The following is a 22,164-nucleotide window of genomic DNA, read 5'->3' on the forward strand; positions in this document are numbered from 1 at the left end:
AAGACTTTAACTCTTAGAATGTGGCTGGCTACTTTTCATGGCATCATCCAAGATGTAATTAAAAAAAAAATAAAGAGATTAAATCTCCTTGTAAATCCAGAAAACTGGAACAAAAAGGTGTCACCTTTGCACACAGGTGACACCAACTGCAGGCCTTTAATTTAGATGCTGTCAAAGTGCCTACATGAACTATGCAGGGAACTTAGGCTCAATCCCAATGTCCTAAACTGCACTTAAGCCTAGATACTAACTAAATGAGCAGCTATGACTGAACGCATATACTGATAACTGTTCCAGAGCACACCTATGTGAACACTGCAGTGGAACACTGAATCACACAAAAGTACCCTTGTTTGTCTGTTATATAGGTGTTCTGATTTTGCATTAATCCTTGGAAAATAATCACATAGTCATCCTGAAAGATTATTGACACCTGTTCTTTCAATGCAATCTTGTTACTCTTTGCTGACCTCACAAGAGTTTCAAAAAGAAGATGGTACTGCATGGCTCAGGCTTCACCACTCTAAGTAGTTCTTGTCTGCGCTGTGGACATTATTCTAGGAGCATCTGCAAAAATAAAATGATTTATATTATGGAAATATGAAATGTGTTAGGCACTTCCCTGAGGTACAGAAAAAGACCCTTTGCTACACAAAGAATTTACTATCAGAACAAGATATGAAAAGTGAGAGTGATGGGAATAGAAAGGAAGAGGAAGACTAGCTTATAAAACAGTTGTGCCATTTCTTAATTATGTATTTTAGTACATGACACATCCTGTCACAATGGCATGGACTGAGTTCTATGTTCTCATACTCTCTAACTTTACTCTCCTTTAGGAGAGATTGTTACAAGGGTCAAAATTAACTAAAGAGTAAAAATGTGGTTAAAATATTAGATACTGTAGTATGGATACAAAAGCCTTGTGCTCATTCCGCAGATGAACACATTGCTGAATCCATGGCAGGCTTCACAGGGATGAGAACTGCACGAGGCCTCTCAGAGAACTCAAGGATCTGGTGGGCTTTTTACACTTCTCTTACCTTGAAGCTATTGTGTGATTCACAAGACAGGCAATAGAATGGCCTCACTACCCAGTGGTTCTTAGCTTTTGATTCCCAGCCTGCAAATATTCGATGCTCAAAGCATCTAAGACCTGGAAATATGAAGATAATACACCTTTGGTGCAAACCTTCTTTATTAATGTCATAAATCATTTGACTTCAGTAGCAGAAAGGTTTGGGGCCACACTTGACTCATATTGTAAAATGTCAGGTTTTATAAGTATTGACTCTATACTAATAGAAAACCCTTTTACTGCTCAGTGTGGATGCTGTCTTGTATCTGAAAATCTGACCTCCCTGTTGAGCTAAACTCAGCTTTCTCTAATTATTCCACTGCCAGCCCAGGGATTACTGGTGTGAGTAATCTAAGCAGGAGCTGGCCTACTAAATGAAAAATGTCAAAGGCAGCAAGAGGGACGGGAGTCACAAGGAAGCTCTGCAAAGTTCTTAGAGTCACTCAGTGACATCACCAATGAATCCAAACTGTGATCAAAGCAGCCACCAGCACCAGGGAACAACAGACACACAGAGGAAGGAAGCAAGTCAGAGGCAATCTCAGCTTGAAATTCTTGGCACCAGAATTTCTCTGACTCCCATAAGAATAACCACTGCACAAAGATGAGACTTAAGAGGCAGTTTACACTTACAAGTTGGTGTATGGTGCTCAAGTTACCATCTGCAGCATGTTGACCCTGGCACAGAGTGGTTTCACCTCAAGACTGACCATGCAGCAGGCTGATGGGGCAGCACCAGCTTTCCTGCAGCCACTGGCAGGTGATGTGAGAGACAGCCCTCCATTCCCTGAAGAGATTCCAAATGCTCCTTGAAAACATGCAGGGAAAAGGACTTGGCACACAGGTACTCTTGCCTTCTAAGCCTTCGTAGAAAGAGAATTTGCACACAGATATTCAGCATGCTAATCATGTTCATGAAAAAAAATAAGGAGACACTACTTAAATGTAAAATAAAACATAAAAATAAAGAGACATAAAAATGGGACATTACAGCACTGCAGGAGTCCCTCAAGACTTTCAAACTTATTTAAACTGGAATATTATGCTCTAGGTAAAACAAGTCTTACTCTTCAGTGCAGTAAGAGTTGATCACAAACTAGGTGAGTTTAACAATCAATAGGTTTTTCCTGAAGGGGTCACAATCCCATAAAGAAATCTAGAAACTAAGGCTGCGAGGTTACAAGGATATTTCAAAGTTCTAGAGGAAAACAGTACTGGCTACCTACAAACCATTCCTTCTGCTTAGTTTTTAAAGGCAGTTGACAGCTGAGCTACAGAGTGCTTTAAAAAAAAATGATAGGATTCATACGAATAAAACCAGAAGACTTCTTTTAATGGAAGCCATCATCTTCTTCATTCATTTTATGGAAGCATAAAAATAATATTTCATTTGCAATAGTATTTAAGAAAGTAAAAAGCCAGTGAGTACTGGCTGTTTGCTAGATGTTTTGGTACCTAAATCCTCATAAAGCAATGCTGAAAAGGCATTGCCCTTCAGCTAAGAGGTGGCAACAACATCATGTGACTTATATGGCCGTACAGTTAATACTGGAGTTAAGTATAAGCAAAGCTAATCATTCAGCAAGAGCCCAGGGCTCAGAGGTTTCCAATTCCAAACAAAAAGTCCTTGCAAACTACTTGTATTTCTAAGTAAAACATGAACCAGTTATGAATTGGGCTCCCACACTGCAAAAATGTCTACTTTCTTTTCCCTTCTACTGCTGTAATTAAATATAGGAAATGGGAATAAGTTTTTGGAGTCTTAATTACTCACTTTGAAGCACTCTTTCAGGCTCAAACAATTAAACTAGATGCTAAATGTATGCAAATTATATGTAATATATTAATATGACATAAATCCCACATTTCTTAACAAACCCCAACATTCCCTTAATAGGGAATAGGAACAGTACAAACTGCTCACGTTTATGACATATATGTGGTAAATGTATCATAAAATGAAATTTAACATGACAAAGTAAAATTTAGTTTTTGGAAAAAAAAAATCAACCAACCAAACAACCCCTCCTGTATTCTTTAAAGGCTGGCAAAAATTCTGGATTTTCGATTACATGAGTTACACCGTTCTAAAAAGAATTCATGCAACATGTTTTAGTGTGGGCTGCTACAGTTCTGGGGTTCATTTTACTAAAATACATTATTTTAAAAGGCTGATAATGATCTATATCCTGTATGCCACAGAACCCATAGCATGGGGAGGATGAATCCATGTTGGTTGTCTGCAGTCTGGCACTCAGCTACCAAAACAGAAAGACAGAAAAGCGTAACCCAGCACAGAACCCTGCTGCTCCCTACCAAAGAAGCAACTGCTGACAGTAACAGCAGCCAACACAGTTGGTATCCAGGTCTGGTTAGACAGTACAGCTGATAGGAGGTCAGTATCTTCCATTTAAGAAGGGGCTATTCCATGAATGTTCAGGGGCCTTTTAGAAAGGCTTAGTAGAGGTAGTATTTCTACAACTAAGTGCAGAGCATATGGATTCTTTACACTTCAGTCATCAAGAAATAATTTGCATCAATGGTAGGCATTTAGACCACATGGAAATTACTTTTCTCCTTTATTAATAAACTGAAATAAACATCATTTACCCAGCTCAGGATATCACTGATAAAGCTTGAGGCTCCCATTTCCTTCTCTGTTATGGAAGTGCAAGACACTGTGAGTGTCCAAACTATAGTTACCCCTTGTATATAGCTGTGCAAGCTCTGCAGCCAGTTCCACTGGATGTGCAAGAGTTGGCGCCTGTATGTTATGGAAGACAATCAAACCCTAAATGTCTGTGTCCCTATTATGATAAAAAGCTAAATGTTCAAACTGTGTGGAGGTAGAGCTCAGATCTCCTGACACATAAACTGCAAACTCTGCTTTCAGGAGCACACATTGCCCCAGTGCCAATGCCCATTTGTTTGCGTGGACTCCGAGCTATTCAGTCAAATCCTCCCTTGCAGCACTGAAGTACTTTTGAGTCCCTGGATCTACATATTTTGGCCAGGGCTAAAAAAAGTCCATCTGGTGGTAGAGTATCAGAACATGTAACATGTATCAACTTTTAAGACCACTGAAAATTCAGAAGTCTATTTAAAAACACTCAGAAAGAAAGTTAAAGCACACACACTCTTTAGTTTTCCCATAGCTCAGCTACCAGTGCTGCTATAGCATCAAGTATCTGAGAGCTGTCTGTGAACTCTCACCAAACCTACGGCCACAGGTAGTGTGCCTTCACAAGATGAAAGTCAAAGACACACAGACTGCTTCAGAATAATGCTGCAGAATGAATAAATGTCCCTACATTAAGAGGGTGTTCACACAAGTGAAATATTTTGTTATAAACTCCTTTGTGTTTAAGGCATTTGTGCCCAAGGTTTTCCAGCACATGCATTACACCCCTCAGTTTTGTCCCACCTGCTCAGTCCTTGAATGTTAAAGGGCTTTACACAAGAGGAAAAAGAGAACCCGAGGTGAAAGTACACACAAACAATGTACCTCGAAGAAATTCATTTCCTGGTAAGCAAAGTCCTTTTCTCCAACTGCCAAACCGCATTTCCACCAGGACTGTGGGTGACTTCAAAGCAATGCCTGCACTCCCTGGAGGAGGGCCTCAAAAACGTGGACAAACGACTGTGACTTTCACCACATCCACTGTGTGCTTTGAAGGTTCCTATGATTGCGTACACCTTGGTAAAGTCCTCTTTGGAATATGTAAGTTCAGCAAACACTGGGTATGCAGAGAAAGAGTCTTCTGGGAAGCTACCACGTCTCAGTCTCTGCCAAGTGGCTGCTGCACTATGTTGGTTGCCAGCACTGGGAGTATATGAGGGCACGTTCAATGTCTTTTGAAGTGTTCTGTGCTCCCATTGCCTTTTCCTTTGCAAGTTACTCTTTTTTTTGTCCCATATTTTGGCAGACAGGCTGTTCCCTTCTATGTCACCAACATCCACTTTATTGTAACATTGATGGATTCTCTCTTCAGGCAAAATTCCTGATAATTTCAGTTGGTGTCTTAATTGTGCAAGAACTTCTGACCAAATAAGTCATGCCTGATGCAGGAAACCCCCTCACGATGGTTAAGCAACACAGAATGAGAAGTTTCCTCTGTATAGACATCTGCTGTGTTGGTTTTTAAGGCCAGTGAGGTGCAGAAACATGACCTCAAAGAACATGCTAGCAGTGGAGGAAGCGTAAAACTTCTGACTATCAGAGGGAAACTGATCTAGTTACTGCTGAGAGAAAAGAAAATCAGATTAGCTCTTCTCCAGTGACACTTGTCCCAGAGACATGCTATGAAAGTGGCTTTTTCTACAAATTTGGCTGTAGTGTTTATATTCAACAGAAACCTAACACCAGATTGTGTCTGGTAAGTTCACTATGACAGAAATATTCAAGTGCCTGCAACTGCAAAAGCTTATTTCTTCTGTGAGTCTGTAGGATATTGGAAGGTATGCAGAGCCAAAGGGCAGAGAGCTGTGCCCCACTGTGTCTTTAGAATTTGCTTCCATTTCAGGAGGCAGAAAAAGTAACAACATTTAACTCACCAAATGCTGAGGATCAGCTTTTTGGAAGGAGGATGGCTCTGTTGAGGTAAGTACTTCTTTTCTTTTGGGGACAAGAGAGAGATTCTACTTGCCTTATGAAAGTATCACTGTCACTGACTACTCAGCACAAAATTCCCCTAGACACCAGCAGCAGGAGGTCAATGACAGACACGCTGTAATTGCCAATGTGCTTTCTCAAATTGTCCTCCCATTTATTTTGTGACATCCAGGCATAAATAACTCGTTTTCATTCTGTGAATAGAAATGAGGCAGAGGAAATAATCAGGTGGACTATGCCCTGCCAGGTGACAAGCTGTTTCTTCTTTTCAAGTAGATGTTCACTGAGCTTTTCATGGTATTTCACAGGCCATTTGGTTGCAAGGAATAATCAAGCCATGGGTAAGGAAGAAATTTGTGTTCTCATTCTCCCAGCACTATGAAACTGAAGAAGAAACAGGGCTATGCCTCTCTAATTTCACTGCTTTTCTGGAAGAGTATTTATTTTAGGCTTCTGTTCTGAAGAAGCAGTTTAAAGCCTGGATAAAATTCATGCCTGAAACTATTTACTCTTCTTGATATCATATGAGTAAGGTACAGCTCTTCACCAGAGTATACCCCGTGACAAATAATGCCCTAGTAATTATGGGTGGGGATTTTCATGCGGTGACTGATGATGCCTTGGAAACGAGCCATGGCACTGTGCATTCAGAAGCTAAGCTATCTAAATCCTTGCAGACCTCATTTACGCTTTTGGGAATATAGGACAGGTGTGGCAGTTACTAAACCTGGATACTTGAGAATTCACCTCTTATTCCCAGGTGTGGGCCATTAATTCTTGCTCAGACTTGTTCAGTTCTAACAAGTCTCTTTTGAACCAGATTTTATATGTGCACATACACACGTGATACATAGCACTTTCCTTTCAATCCATTTATCTACTTTGTTTTTACTCATCTGTAGCTGTGCAGCCTCACCTTACCTAACATTTCACATACACGTGACAGCAAACCCCAGTATTGATCAGTAGCAGCCTACAAAACCCTGACACATTTTTTAGATACCAGAAGACCCGCAGTTTGCACTGTTTAGTACAATTGCTGAAGAACTCCAGGTAAAACTCAAGCCAAGTCCCATTGAAATTCACAGCAATGGCTACCAGTTTTCACTGGATCACTAGAAATGAGAGCAAAGCCAGAGAACACTCAAACACAGGCATAGTTTGATAAAAGACCTGTAAAATCCTGTTAAAAATCTGCAAAGGAACGTGGCACTCTTTCATTTTGTTAGATGCTCTTCCAGAAATCTGAACACTTTGGGCAAAGTGACACACCTACAGCCTCCTCCCAGGCCAGGCATTCTTCAGGGACACGCTTGATACTTTCAAACTCAAATACTTACAAGAAAGCTTCTAATTCCATATTCCAATATTTCTATAGGAGGTCACATATAGTAACCCCAGCTGCTCTGTTCACTTTGAAAGGACTTGTGGCTACTGAATACTAATGTATACCCAGCCATCACTATTTACTTAAAATACTTTGGACGCCTTCTCAGCAAGTCTCTGGAACACATGAAATGAGGGGATGATACATGTTAAATCTTGAAAAAGTACACATTGTTGTGACAATAATTTTGTGTGCAGAGAATTGTCACAAGACAACCAAGGATTATTGAGGGTAATGGGATGGCCTTCTACCTTCAGATCCTTCAGAGGCTACTGCTGTAGTGGTACACTTCTAAGAGTAAAGTACCATCTCTGAAATAAAACAGCAGCATTGGAGGACGTGAGCTGGCTTGGCATGAAGCACAAATACCTGACAGCATGACTGATAAGCATAAGCTGGGTAAGGGTTTCACAAAAAAGGAGAATTTATCATTAACAAGTATTTGGTAGCTATGAAAGAGAAGCCTCTGATATGAGACTGTTGAGGGACCCAGCCTACTAACCAGAATAATGCACAAAAATTGAGACTTGCAAAAATGGGCACATCTTTTCTTCTGCAGCTGGCTAGTTCCAAAAGTGCTAGGTAAAAGTTCCTGATTAAAAACTTCAGCTTCCTGACAATGGCATGAAATGAAAGTATGGAAATGAAGGGATTAAATCTCAGGAAAAAAAATAACGCAGATTCTATTTATATGAAAGCATGATGTACCAATCCCTCACTTAAAACTGCAGAGGGGATGGGAACAGCTCTAGTTGGAGAGAAGTGTGGCATGTAACACCTAGAAAGATACAGCTTGGGTTTCTAGCAAAAGTGATCACTGATACATCAGTTTTCTCAGACACTGTAAGGTTGCTGTGTTAGCCTGATTCATTTTGCTACCACCCAATAACCAGGTGAAGAAGTGCGGGAGGGAATTGATGTCTTTTTTTTGTGTCCTACTCCATTCCCTTTATTCTGCTCATGCAATTGAGTTAATATCTTTCCGGAAACAAGTATGAGTAACTAGATATCTGGATAAATCTAACTGATAGCTAAAAATAAGGTAAATAGCTCTAGAAGATTCAGAACTAGAAACTGGAAATACTTAGTTGTGAGACTTAATAGCTGCATAGAGAGAAAGAACAAAGACATTGGATTTTTCCTTTAAATGAACTCCAGGCAGTGCTACAATAAAATGGATGTTTGCTATTAGAGCAGAATGGGTTCTTTCTTTACTTTGGATTTTCTAGAACAAAAGCACTGTAACTTTCCAGGGCTATAGTGAGTCAGTGCTAGAATTAGAAGTACGATCCTGAAATAGTAGTCACCACTAAGCAATGTTTCCTCTCCTTTCTCTTCACCTATTCAAAAAGGCTACCTCTGACAAATCACCTATTAATAGCCAAGTTTCTATAATTTAAGTTATTAAATTGGGTTGACAAAAACCTCAGAAATTTTGTGCTTAACAAGTGTAAGCTTTTTCAAACAGGTAGAGAGAGGTATTCATAATGCTGCTTCTTTCTGGTTTTGTGTTTGCTTTTTTTTTTTTTTTTAAACATTGCCAGATTCCTGATAAATCAGCAATCCTGCTTTCTCAAGCTCTTATAGCCTCAGCTCTGCAAAATTTAGATTTCTAACAATAGGATTTTGTCTTGGTGCAGGTCAGTCCTGAATGCAAAAAGTAATTCTTGCAATACCAAAATGAAGGGGCTACTTAAAAAGGGAGGTTCGCAGTAATAAATGAGGGAAAACCTCTGTTAAAGATTTGGTACTTCTGGGATATTCCTGAATGAATGTCACCTCTTTGGTAATCATAAGGAATGCAATAATATCCAGTGAGTTTTTTCTATACAGTTTTGAACAAATCTGGGTTGAAAGAAGAGTGGTAGCAGTTACCAAGAAAAGTATTTATTTTGTTATAATTCAATGCATTTGCCCTCAAACACATTACATATTACATCCTGGAATTGTACATTTTTACCTAAGGGGCCTATTTATTTCCACTTGTAAAATATATATACAAATACATTTATTTTCTTCTCTGATAAATCACTGGAAATGACCAACTTCTCATCTAGAAGAGTTCAAAGGCATGGATGGAGACCAGAGGGAAAAACTACACAGTAGCATCATATGTGAAAAGTAAACTTCTAAGAGGAATGTGCGAGTCTGAAGTAAAAAAATCCAGTGAAGGGTTATCCATGAGGAAAATAGAGGAAAATAGCTGAATATTTAGAGAAAATTTTTTTTTTTTATTTTTTTTTTTTTAAAGTATAGGTTGTAGTCCAGGGTGTTTGTATGGTTTTTATTCTAGGACAAATAAATAATTGCCTATGAAGACAGAGCTAAGAGGCATGAACAGACACAACAGAAGATTCAAACAGCAACAAAATCGTTCTCACACTGAGTGGAAGGCTGCAGAAAACTTAAATGTTTTTGTAAGTGTTAAGGGAACCTACTGAGTGTGCAGTTTACAGGGGCATTTACCCTACAGGCTCCTCTCCCTTTTACACCGTCTGCCTCCAATTCCCACAGTTTCTACATCTTCAATAGCAATGTGCCTCTAACAATGATTCGCTGTAGATTACTTGAAGATGCTGAATACCCATGCAAGCTTTTTCAAGGGCTAAATTCTTTAAAGAATCATGAGACTGGATTATGCGCATAAAAATATGATACAGTATTATCTATAGTCGTACTGGTAGACTGCAGCTCTAGCAATACATCCAGAATCACAGCAAAAAGGACTCCATCCCAGCCTGTGACACCTGGCTCCAGAGCTCCTGCACAGCTCAGTAACTCACAAACAAGCAGGTAAAGGCTGTGTTTCAATGCCACCTCTTGAGCAGTTCCCATATATTTATGTGGCTACTTCTTAGATTGCTTCCATCATATCCTGTTTCTACTGTAACGCTGTGGGAAAAAAAAACCCTACAAACACTAAAGCACACCGTGTGATGGTTTTCCTGTAACAGGATACAATGCCAACCAAGCGCGGGAGCTCCTTACCTGCGCGGAATTATGTGTGAGCATCAACGTTTAGAATAATCAGACTCTGAGAATAAGTTGGTCTACATTTTATTTTCTTCAGCTTTCTTTGATGAGGATTAATGAATGAATGGTCATAAAGTGCTCTAAAATCCTAGGAAAGCACTCTAAGAGCACACACTTACTTAACTATTGTGAGCAAAGGATAATGGATAATGCTTACCTGTAATTTTGCTCTACCTATAGATGGATGAGTCATTGTCACAGAAAATGTAACAGTTTCAACTGAGAAACAGAAAAACATTCGAGATTCTAAAGCAAATACTTGATGACTGACAAGGAAAAGTATCTTCATGGTAATGAGCCGAGTAAAACTCTTTGCCCAGGCTAATCCTCAGAATGCTTCCTGGTTTGTTTTCCACAAGGCTTTACAGAAACAATCCCCATCCCCTCCGCCCCAACAGCATCCAGACATAAAAATGGCAAATACAAGTAACTATATCTGCATCACTGAGCTCTGCAACTGTGTTTACAAATCTGAGCTTTCCTGCTTTTGCAGACATGAAGTATTTCCCAGGCGGGTCTATGTGCTAAACTGGTGTAAGGTACAGACTGCAACTGTGTTTCTCTGCTTTTAAACAAAACCTGCTTTTTTCCCCTTCACACCACCGTTTTCACTGACTGCGCACCTGAACTTGTTCAAAACGGAGCTTATAAACTGGTGATTTTCAGAGCTGCGGATGCACACACCTGTGTACTGAAGTGCCTGTTTCCCATCTGAAGAGCTGTAAGCACATATAGAGCTTGAGATATTTACATATATGTACACACTGTGATTTTTTAGGCAGAATTAAAGTGTTGTAAGGCAAAGTGTCTGAAAACATTAAGGGCCAAACCCCAATTCTTCTCTATAAAAAGGGAAGTATTTTGCAATAATAAACACATACCGGTGAATCGGTACATAACTTAATGACATTTAGCTCTGTGATTTAGATGTTTCCCAGTCTGCCAGGGCTTAGTCTTTTTTTAGTGTCTGAACAGGAAACTTGACTTGTAAGTTTATAAAAGCTAGGAATTTGCCATAATTTCTGCAGTGAACAGTTACAAGTCTCATTTGGAGTCTTTAGAATGCCTTCCACCGTATCTCACATTCCCCCGCAGAGACAAACCACACAGCAGCTACACTGAGATAGAAATACACAGCCAGGTGTTAATTAACAGCACAGGCCCAATTAACAGGTGCCGATTAATACAGAAGCACAACTCTGCTCTGGCCAATTCCGTGCCAGCTGCCGTCACGCAACACCCAGCTGGGGCCGGCCTGGGGAACCCGCACGTGGGACGAGTCCCCCCAGTGCTACCCTCGAGGGTGAGGGATCGGTAAACAAGGGCTCTAGGAGGAGGGCAGCGGGGAGCCGTGGGGCCCGTCGGGAGGTACCACCAGCCTCCTCCGCCAAGCCCCTTCAGCGCCCTCCCCACGTCGGAGAGGGGAAGATGGCGCCCGCAGCGCCACGGACACGCGTGACCGTGCAGCGGCTTGCCCTCCACCCGGCTGCGATGGGACGCGGCTCCCGACGGGGCGGGCGGGGGGAAGCCCTCTCCGTGAAGGGGTGCCTGTGGGCTGATTGGCCGCGCCGGCTGCCAATCGGTGGGGCTATTGCATCATCCCGGCGGCCGGCGCGGTGGCGATTGGCGAGGGGGCGGGCGGAGCGGGAGGTGTCGCAATCGCCGCTCGCCTGCACGCCACACGTTAAGGAAAGAGGCTCGGGCCCGGCCTGGCCCCTCCCGCCGCCTCCGCCACCGCCCGCTCGCGCCGCCATAGGTAAGCGCGGCCGTGCGGGGGGCGGCGGGCCGGGACGCTGGGGTGGGGGGGGCCTGGGGGCCGCGTCGGGCCAGGCTGGCCGTCGGCCGCCTCTCTCCCTCCTCCTGCCGTGTCGCAGCGGGCGCCGCGCAGGGGCGCGCATGATGCAATCGGCGGGCGGCCCCGGCTCCCCTCCCCTTCCCTTTCCTCCCCCGGTGAAGTCACGGCTTGGCAGCGCCGGGCACCCCTGCGCCCCGCGCGGCGGGGGAGGAGGAGCAGGAGCAGCGAGGCCGGGGACAGGCGGCCCCCGGGGAGGGCGGCGGCGGCGCCGCCGCCACGGGCCTGCGGGAGAGAGGAGGAGCGGGCCCGGTGCCCGCTGTGGGTCCGGCCCTGGGGAGTGGGGCCGGGCCGACGCGCTCCCAGGTGCGTTTGACAGCGGGGCCGCGCCGTCGTCGCAGCTGTTACCGAGTGTGCCCGGCCTGGGGAAAGATCAGCGAGTGGCCGCCGGTGCCAGCAGAACGCCGCTCTGCAACGACTGGGACACTGTAAGGGTTCTCAATGGAGTTCTGAATGCCTTGACAGATCCTTGTGGTTCCCAGCAGATTTTTGCAGGTCGAGGCACAACTTTCAAAGCAGATCTAGCACAACCCCTTTTGTCGGTTTTAGCTCTGACATCTGGTGGGAAATAGCGGTCATTAAAACAACGCGGTACTGCCCTCAGCAGTAGTGGTTGTAATGCCTCTTCAGAAAGTATACAAATATGTAATTTTAAAAACTTTTGGATTTAAGACATTAGCTCATCTTTAGGAATAGCTGCCTTCATTACAACTCAGGATCACATCAATACCTCCTTGCCTCCTGGTACCTGGAATTGTGGTTCTGTTGTCAATGCTGCCAACCTGCAATTAAAATGCATAGTTGAGATGTTCTGAGCACATTTTTTTAAGGATGTTGGAGTGTATTTTTCTTTTAAGCTGTATGGAGAAAAACTCCAAGAAAGAATACGGGAAGGCGGCTTTGTCAGTTATGGCAGCAGATGGTAGATTTGAACTACACAGTCTCAAAGTTGTGTAGCCTTCAGTATGCAAGAGTTACCATCAGCTCTTGCTAACTTGCCCATGAGAGTGGGCAGAAAACCACACAGGAGTGGGTCCATCCAGTGCTGAGCCAGTATGGCTGGAGCTTTGTACTGGTCTTTGTACAGGCTTATCTGGATTTAAAGTTAGATCATGCTGGAGTATTCCTGCTGAAGTGGGAGACAAAGGAGGCCATCTATTGCTGGGCAGATTGGGTGTGATTTTGCATTAGACAAGGCATCTAAGTGTGCAGTAAGTAAATCTGACTCAAGATCAGAATCAACACAGTCACATCTCAGAAAAGAAGCAGAGAGAAGCGCTTTGTGTTGTGTTTTACTTTTTCTGCCAAGTAAAAAAAAACCCAACCTGATTTAATTAAATTAAAACACATCTTTTGTTTTTAGCCAAAACAAACAGAAGGGCTTTTTTTTTTTTTTTTTTTTTTTGTGAAAGCAAAATAAAGGCCTTGATTTGCTTGGAAGGTTCTGTTGTCCCTGAGGAGTGCTGTCAGACAGTAAGAAACACTTACCTGCTTGAGAAGACACCTCTGAGTTACCAGCTATTATGTAGGCTGCAGTGGGTGGCCAGCTGGTGTCCTGGGTGGCCAGTTGGTGGCCCAAGGAGAAAACAAGGCAGTTCTAACTGGCCACTGGAAACACTACCATGTGCTGGGTGGAACCAGCCTGGGGCTGTTGCTGAGCTTTAGCTGATGAGCAGCTTTATGGGAACAAGATGCTGGGAAACTCAGTGGCTTTCCAAGCAGTTGCCTCCTGCTGTGCTGGAGCTGTCATGCATTTACAGGAAACCAACCTGTGTGTGGGAGAGGAGCAGAGCAGCTGTGTTTGTGTGACGGTGTCTGAGAAATGAACTCTTGAGACCCGTCTGCCTCCCTGCCCTCATGACACCTGTGTCCTTTACCCAACCCTTCATGAGAGCCCCCTCCATATGTCTTATACCTGCTGTTTTTAAATATCCTTGCAGTATTCCTAGAAGGATGCCACATAGCACCTGCTGCTATCCAGGATATCCTTTCTCCTTGTCATTCTTTTGAAGAACTGACAGTTGGTAATAGGGATCCAGCCTCCAAATAACCAGGGGGAAAAAGCAGTTCCAGGCCACAGCTGTTACCACTCCTGGGTTATCTGTGATACAGTGCAGTTAGTGCTGCTTGCTTTGCATAAATGTTAGTTGGAACAGGACAGGTATCCATGTGTCGTCTCTCCCAGGTAAGAGTTTTGATCATCAAGCTAGATAATTATTAAATGGTTACTCAATACAACATGGATCAGTTCCAGTGGGATCAAGGGACATCTGTTCTAGCAGGGCTGGAATGCTTGCTTGAGAGATGTGACACTGGTTCATCTTCTCTGCTTGTACCTGTGTACTGCCCAACTGAAATACTCCATTACAGTTTGATTTAATAGAACAAATAATTTCCCCTTTGAATTACAGGGGAATATGATAGAGATCTGAAGGGAACGTTAAAGCAATATTAAAGATTTCAGTAGTGTAGACAGAAATAGCACATGGAACCCAGTGATGCGAAGAAACTTGTTGCACATGGGGTGGGGTGCCTTTGGGGGCAGGATCCTCCCTTTCCGCTGTAGTATTTCATGAAGCACATGAAAGAGATCATGAAAATGGTATGGGTTCCTTAGCTGGGCTGTCCAGATGAAGTTAGCAAGCAGTGTAATCTGTTGAAATGGAGAGGACAGGAGAGCATACTGTCACTTTTGAGAATCAGATGCTAAAAATCAGTGTAAAAATTCAGCTGTCATAGGCAGTCTAACAGAGCTATCTATATACTCTTTGAGGACTACAGAAACCCTGTATTTAAAGCGGAGATAAGCCAGTATATGCTTCAAGAAGAACATACACTTGCATTTTGACTAACAATGTCTGTGCAGTCACACATGCACAGCTACTACAACTGGCCCTGCCAATCTGGTATTTGCACAGTAACATCTTGTTAGCTGTATATTCAGTTTAATTGCTGAACCAAATTGATAATTCAATCAGAATCTAAGTCTTAATGTAGTTTTCAAAAGTTGCTTTAAGAGTTGAAATCAGGAAAATACTAAACACAAAGGTTAGACAGGTATGTATATATTTAGCTATGCAGATACCAGAAAGAGTTGATGGTACCTTTCTACTCTGAAATCCAAAATTGGTTTCCTGATAGGTGTAGGTGTACTCATACATCACTTGTTCTAAGCGAGAAGACTTCTCAGTGAGAGAATGTTAGTTTTGAATAACATTCAAGCCAAACTTGATAGGCTTTTCTCTGAATTTTACTATATTACACAGCAGCTGCCTCTTGTTCTGGCTCCCTTAGTACGAACAAAAATTTGAAATTTATCTAGGCAGAATTTTAACCTTTATAATGATACCCTAGGAGAGGGTAAACCAGCAGCTCAGACTGCTGAGAGAAACAAACAAGACCCGTAAACAGATGATGAACTTGAACCCGTGGGTTTAGAAAGACTAGTGACACACAGCAGCTTGTTTACGAGCACCTCACCATTTCCATTCATCAGGTAGCCACTGGAGTGCAGTCATCTGTCTCTTGTGCTGTTACTGCTGCAAGCCATAATCCTTGGATTGGATGCTGCTGTTAACACTGCTTACCACTAGCTTCAACTGCTTGCTGTCCCAGCAGGTCCTCTTGAGGATGGGCAAGGAGGATGTTGTACACTAATCATGTGATACTGCATGTGTGTGACAGAGCAGCGAGCTGCACTGCTGCAGTGGAATCTGATCTTGGAGTAGGATTGTTTCATACCAGTTAGATACTGTAATGTGATAAGAAATCAGCACTTGACTCATCACTGGAGCCATAGGTAGATGTTTCAGGAACTTAGAAGAACCCTGTTGCCCTTCCCCTTTTCTCTCCCATACTTCTCTCCTAGGCATTTAGGAGGTCATCCTGTGAGATGGGAAGTGAAGGGGAGCAGCTGTTGGCCTTGCCAGGGCCATGTCCTGGCAGCAGCTGTGCTGGAGTCCTTCTTGTGCAACCAGTAGGGTCAGGAGCAGGCTGACTGCGGCAGCGGGAGAATGTGAGACAGGTGAGAGGGTGTCCCAGGCCTGTTTGCTGGAAAGAAGAGTGAGCAATAACTGCTGCAGGAGCTACAGCAGGGGAATGTCTTTTGTGGACAAGTCAGCTGTGGCTGCTGTCTTCCTATGGGTGGCAACAGTCCTCTGGTTTTGCAGTGTAGTGATTCTCACATTGCCATCACCCTACATTTCAGTGCCACCTGCTCGTTACAGTACTTTTAACAAGTTTAGCTTGTCTTACCTTGCTTGTGGTAAAGGGGATCCTTTAATGCCACTCAGTCACAGCTTTCACAGCACACTACCTTTTTGCATAGAGTGATTTTTTTCTACTTGGTGAGATCTTAAAACAGCCATTGATGTGGACATTATCTTCAGGAGCAAGTGCTGTTAAGATGCTCGAGGGAGGTGGACAGTCTGAGCACCCTCACTCCAGAGAAGAGAGACCAGGGAGGAATATGTCTGTGCATACACCCAAAGGGATGGTCTGAAGAGGACAAGGATCAAGTAGTCCTGTTGGTCAAGAGTCAGGCTGTTAATAGGTTTAAACTGCAGAAGGAAAACTCCAGTCTGAAAATTAAGAAAATTATATAACTGGAGGAAAAGTTAGACAGTGGAACCTGTTGCCAAGACAGAGGTTGTGAAACTGGAGATATTCAAGGCTAGGCTAGACACCCATCCATCAGGGATGGCTTTGGAATAACTGAGTAAAGCCAGTGAACAATACAGCTTGACTAGATGACCCAGTAACAGTCCTTTCCAATCCAAATACATTCGAGAGGTTTCTGAAATGCAGTTGGCAGCTTGTCCACTTCCAGCACAGTTGTGATGTGTTATTGCCAGATGTACCATCAGTCCCTTATGCTAAAAGCTAGTGATGTATAAGGTTGTAGCTGAAGCCAGCACCTTTAATAGCTTTTTGTTGTTGTTGTTCCTACTAGGTTCACCTTGCCCGTAATCCATGTGAAGACCTGTTGGAAACACCTTCTAGAAACATAATCATTTTCAGTCTCCTAATAATTCTGTTGTGTCCAAGAAGAGCCTGTCCAAATGAGCAAGACATCCCAACAGAACACCACTACAGATGCGAACGGAGTAAGCGTGATTCACACCCAAGCACACACCAGTGGTTTGCAGCAGGTTCCCCAGCTGGTGCCTGTTAGTCCTGGTGGTGGAGGCAAAGCTGTGCCTCCGAGCAAACAGGGAAAGAAAAATTCTTTTGTGGATAGGAACAGTGATGAGTATCGTAAGCGCAGAGAGCGAAACAACATGGCGGTGAAAAAGAGCCGGTTAAAAAGCAAGCAGAAAGCACAAGACACGCTGCAGAGGGTCAACCAGCTCAAAGAAGAAAATGAACGTTTAGAGGCAAAAATTAAGCTCCTCACCAAGGAGCTGAGCGTACTGAAAGACTTGTTCCTCGAGCACGCACACAGCCTTGCAGACAATGTGCAACCTGTTGGCACTGAAACCACCACAACAAATCCAGAAAATGATGGACAGTAGACACTGTTGCAACATTATGAAATGAACTCTCGAGGTGCAGCTTGTCTGCAATGCCCCTGCAGTAACCAAGCAAAAACTCCATTCTTTTAACTATCATTTTGTGGCGATTTTCTTCTTTTTAGGTTTAACACTGAAGATTTGATGCAAACCAGAAACTGCTTACGGTATTCATTTTGAAGTAATTTGCTCCTCTAAAAGATGTATCTGATAAATACAGATCTAAATTCATAGCCAACAAGGAGGTTAGTATTAGGGAAATAGCATTTTCACAGAAATGTTCACTTAACCTTCTTACAGTTTGCATAATGGGAGGAATCCAGCAGAATGGTTCACTGTAGTATCAGGAACTCATAATTGGATAAAATGTATTTTAAATACCTTTAAGTAAGTGTATTTAGGACCTTTGTTTTCCCCATTACATATTGCAGAACTGAAAAGTCCGTGGAGGGTGTTTGGTTTCCTACGTGGTGGACCACTTCAAATCTGTAAAGCAAGTCCTGTAAAGCACCACTTGGTCTTTTCTGCCCTCTTATAGTTAATGGGGAGGGTGTGTAGTAATAGTGAGCTGGGACGATGATGTTTTCTAGAAAAATAGCAATATATTATGATGATATATACAGGCAGTTGGCTTCCAAATGGCAAGTGGGTCTGAAGCATCATGTGTAAGAGGTAAAGCAGCAGAGTAACAAAGCCTAATTCTAAGCCTGTGTTCACATTGCTCACACACTCACTGGGGCCTTTTCAGAACAAGATTCTGGTTTTCACAAAATGTCAAAATGCTACCAGAAAACTGCTCTGGAAAGTAGCATTCTTGCTGGGGTGCAGGTATTGGGAAGAACAAAATGTGTGGCTTGGGTAAAAAATGAAAGGGGTAAGACAGCATCTGTTCAGCCGGAATGATTCACTGCTTGTTGACATTCATCTCCACTTCAATAGCTGCTCCGATTTACAACCAAAATCTTGTATTTGGAGTGGTTTTAAAATTAAATGGCCCTAGTTTGAAGAACTGATTCAGTGGAATTCCTATAGCCATCATACAGTTGTGTGAAGGAGTATCTTCAGTCTTGTTTTATTTTCATAAAAGTTTTTCTATAGCAACTTTTTTAATGCTAGTGCTAAGTCTTTGCCATGATCCATAATGGAGTGGTATGTTCTATACTGAGGATCTGAAGAATACAAGTAAAGCAGGAACTTTAATTTATTTTTGTTTTAAAGTATTTCATTGATGGTATGGTTGTGTTACATTTAACCTGTGTGTCTGGCTAGTGGATTATTACACTGTCTTAATTTCCCTCCTATACTACCTTTTTCTAGAGATTATTTTGTAGGATGCTTGTTTGCCTTGTATCTGTACTTAGGAAGAGAACTTGGATATTATTTCATAAAGACGCTGTTAGAAAATGAAATCTTGACAGTTTTATTTTGAATTTAAAACTTTTAATACATGTGGAAGACTTTTATGGATTGTTTGTTAGTCTTTTTACAAAGATATGGTTGGTTGTTTTTTTTTTGTTTTTTTTTTTGTTGTTGTTTCTAGCTGCAGCTTAATAGGTAGAGTTGAAATATCAGAAGCTAATAAAACCCTTTTGCTTCAAGTGCTGGCCTCATTTTTCCTGTCCCTCTGGTATTTTCCTCAAATGCAGAGGTGCTTACCTCAAGCAGCTGTCATTGAGAAATCAGTGCAACAGTGTCCATTTCTGCCTTCCACACAGGTTTTTACTGAATGGAAAGAATCAAAACCTTACTACACTTTTGGCTGAATTCCTGATTTAAAACAATGACAACACCACACCAAAAAAACAAAACCAAAAGAAATTTAAGACTGAAAATGTACTGCAATTAAAAGGGGGAGGAACAGAACACCAAAAACTACAAGGAAAAAAGATGATGTGAAAGCACCTTATTTGTTAACTGTCTACCTACTCTGATGCAAAGGGCAGGAGCTTGTCAGTTGTCAGCTCTGTGAATTGGGATTATGTGGCCTTGTTGAGTGGCTGGTGTTGGATCTTCCCCTAATAACCACAACAGGGACTCCAAATGATTTCTTAAATATCTTTGAGTAGGAGTAATAATCTTTCTGATGCACTGGAGGGTGCCTTCTCCACCTGTTACTCCTGACAGCTCTGATTCCACTTCCTTCTTGTCTAAAATAAAACCACTGAGTTAGTTATGAAAAGTCGTTTGTTTGCACAGTGGCATTTCTGGCTTGGCAGTCTCCACACTTGCTTTGATTGCCTAGGGAAGCGTGTAGGCTGTGTGCAGCGTATCACTTTAATACGTGAAGTCAGGAACCCAAGATTATAACAAATTATTATATTAAATCTATCCTCAGTGAGAGTTTGGTTGGAAGGAAAATGTCAGTCTATTATTCTAAGCTCCCTCCTGCCAAAAAGGGGAGATTTAGATTAGCTGTTAGGAAGAAATTCTTTGCTATGAAGGTGATAAAACACTGGCACAGGCTGGCCAGAGAAGCTGTGGCTGCCCCATCCCTGGCAGTGTTCAAGGCCAGGTTGGACACAGGGGCTTGGAGCAACCTGCTCTAGTGGAAGGTGGCCCTGACTGTGGCAGGGGGTTGGAACTAAATGAGCTATAAGGTCCTTTCCAACCCAAACCAGCCTATGAGACCAGTCTGTCTCAGACCTCTGAGACGCAAAGGCAGAGGTGAGGCTTTCCAGCTCTGCCCCAGGGTGGAGCAGCCCAGGCTGTGTGACAGCAAAATGCCACTGCAGAACACAGAACACCCATGGCAGGTGACTTGGATGACTCCTTCCTAAAACCATGAAAATTTAATCTACAGAAGAAAATTACAACATAGGCCTATAAAAGTTCAGGTTTTTGTTTTTGACACATTTTTCTTAACAGCTATAGTCTGTGGCAGAATACAGTGCTTGTCACTAGAAGAAGGAGCACCATACATTTTACCAGGCAACATTCCCATTTTTTTGCTACTCTGGACTCCACAAGCACTAGGAGGCTCTACCACTTTAATTATACCCTGCAGATAAATCTCGAGTGCCTCCAACCCCAGGGAGCTGACACAGTTTAAACAGACAGGTTCAGGAGCACTCAGCCCTCTCTAAACACAGCAACTTGCTCAATGTAACACACTTATTCTGGTGCCACTTTGAGTCTGTTTGCACCAAGGGGAAAAGCATTTGGGAAAACACAACTAACAAACAGCCTAAAATATCCTAATGTAGTCAAAAAGAGAGTTTGCCATAACCTGTATTTCCCCCCCCCACTAATACATTTAAAGTGTATTAAATACCACTTTGCCATTATTAAAAGGTTTAATTCCATGCATCACACACACAATTTAGAAAAAAGTTCTAATTCACTTTTTTCTTAAGTGGATAAAAATTACCATAATTACAGAACAGACTTCTGGAAGGAAGGATGAAATCCATATTCACCAAGTTCACGGGCCTGATAATGAAGGAAAATGGGAGACAGTGCACCATCCCAGCCCCAAATGCACCCATGTCTCCGGCAAGCAAACAACAGAGCAGCTGTTTGCGTGAGCAAGTGCGCTCCCCACAACTCACTCGTGGCAGGGTTTGTTCGCTGGTACATGTCGAAGCAGAACCAGTTCTGCCTCCCGCAGCATGCCAGATTGCTCGACCTGTTCTGCAGCAGCAGAGGCCAATATTTGCCAAGATTAATCACAGGCAGGGAAAGGCCTATTAACTAGACTGGGGTTACAGCTTTGTTGAAACAATTCCAAAACTCCTTTTTTTTTTTTTTTCTTTTAAATCTCTGAGGTGTTACTTGGAAATTGAACCCAAGCAACACCAGGTTTCAGAGTGCCCAAAGCAGTGAGTGATCCCACAGGTGTGTTCAGAGCAGGAAAACACTTGGAAGAGGGCTGAGGCCATGAGCACTGTCTTGCACTGGAAAAACCCCAGTTTTAGGGGCAGACAACTCTGAAGCAGTGCTAGTGTAGCTTCTACATTTGTGAATCTGCAAAGCTATCAAAGCAAAGCCTGATGTCCTCTGCACAAGTACTGCATTTCAGAGGCATGACACTTGATCACAGAAGGAAGCATTAGTGCAGTTACAAATACAAGCTACAAATCCCACACCCTCCTCTTCTTGCCCCTTCCCCTTAGCAATCAAGACCTCCTGCACTTACCTCTTACAAACCAGTGCCCAGCAACCTTTAAAAAAATGTAAATGGGCTCCTTTGTTAATAAAGTGACAAGATGTGAGCAACAGAACTGCAACGCCAAGGTAATCAAGTCAACCTTCACAATGATGGGGAAAACTCTCATCTGGCAAGTGGTATGACCCTGAAAGCCCCCAACATCCTGCTGTGATTTCAGTCCCCCCTTGCATGGCAGACGGACGTTCTGAAGCAGCTTTGCACTCAAACTGGGCAACAGAGCCTGAAGACCAAACAGTAGTTTGATGTGTTCATAAAGTGACCAAGATTATTTTTATGTAGTTACAGCAACTAGTGCTATTCTATGATGCAAGAAATATATTTATTCTCCTGCAGGCTGATGAACACCTACAGTAAAGAAAGGTCTCTTTGGGTAATTTAAACCTTGCATGAATGGAAATTCAAGTTATGATCTTTATTACTATATTTGTGGTGTATCCAAATAAAGCTGACATGATTTCATTGTGAGCCGGCTAACACTGGATAGTTAAAAATACCCTATCCTTCTGCACAGCATATGCTGCTGA

The 22,164-nt window shown here is 42.7% G+C and overlaps 1 protein-coding gene and 1 long non-coding RNA gene across 2 annotated transcripts; one reads left to right on the forward strand and one right to left on the reverse strand.

Annotated features, from left to right (window-relative positions):
- The first annotated feature begins 11,756 nt into the window (after window positions 1–11,756).
- Window positions 11,757–19,070, forward strand: CEBPG (CCAAT enhancer binding protein gamma). Its single transcript, XM_061345912.1, has 2 exons — window positions 11,757–11,866; window positions 16,914–19,070. The coding sequence occupies exon 2, from the start codon at window positions 17,023–17,025 to the stop codon at window positions 17,473–17,475; it is 453 nt and encodes a 150-aa protein (XP_061201896.1). The 5' UTR covers window positions 11,757–11,866; window positions 16,914–17,022; the 3' UTR covers window positions 17,476–19,070.
- Window positions 18,666–20,290, reverse strand: LOC133208203 (uncharacterized). The gene is made up of 2 exons (XR_009724286.1): window positions 19,399–20,290; window positions 18,666–19,194 (listed from the first exon to the last, which is right to left on the reverse strand). It is a non-coding gene; the product is annotated as an uncharacterized LOC133208203 (long non-coding RNA).
- Between the last annotated feature and the right edge of the window lie 1,874 nt (window positions 20,291–22,164).

The sequence above is a fragment of the Neopsephotus bourkii genome, unplaced genomic scaffold (genome assembly GCF_033783945.1).
Source record: "Neopsephotus bourkii isolate Nb327-2 ecotype Australia unplaced genomic scaffold, CSIRO-AGI_Nbou_v1 NB_245, whole genome shotgun sequence".
Taxonomy (NCBI): domain Eukaryota; kingdom Metazoa; phylum Chordata; class Aves; order Psittaciformes; family Psittacidae; genus Neopsephotus; species Neopsephotus bourkii.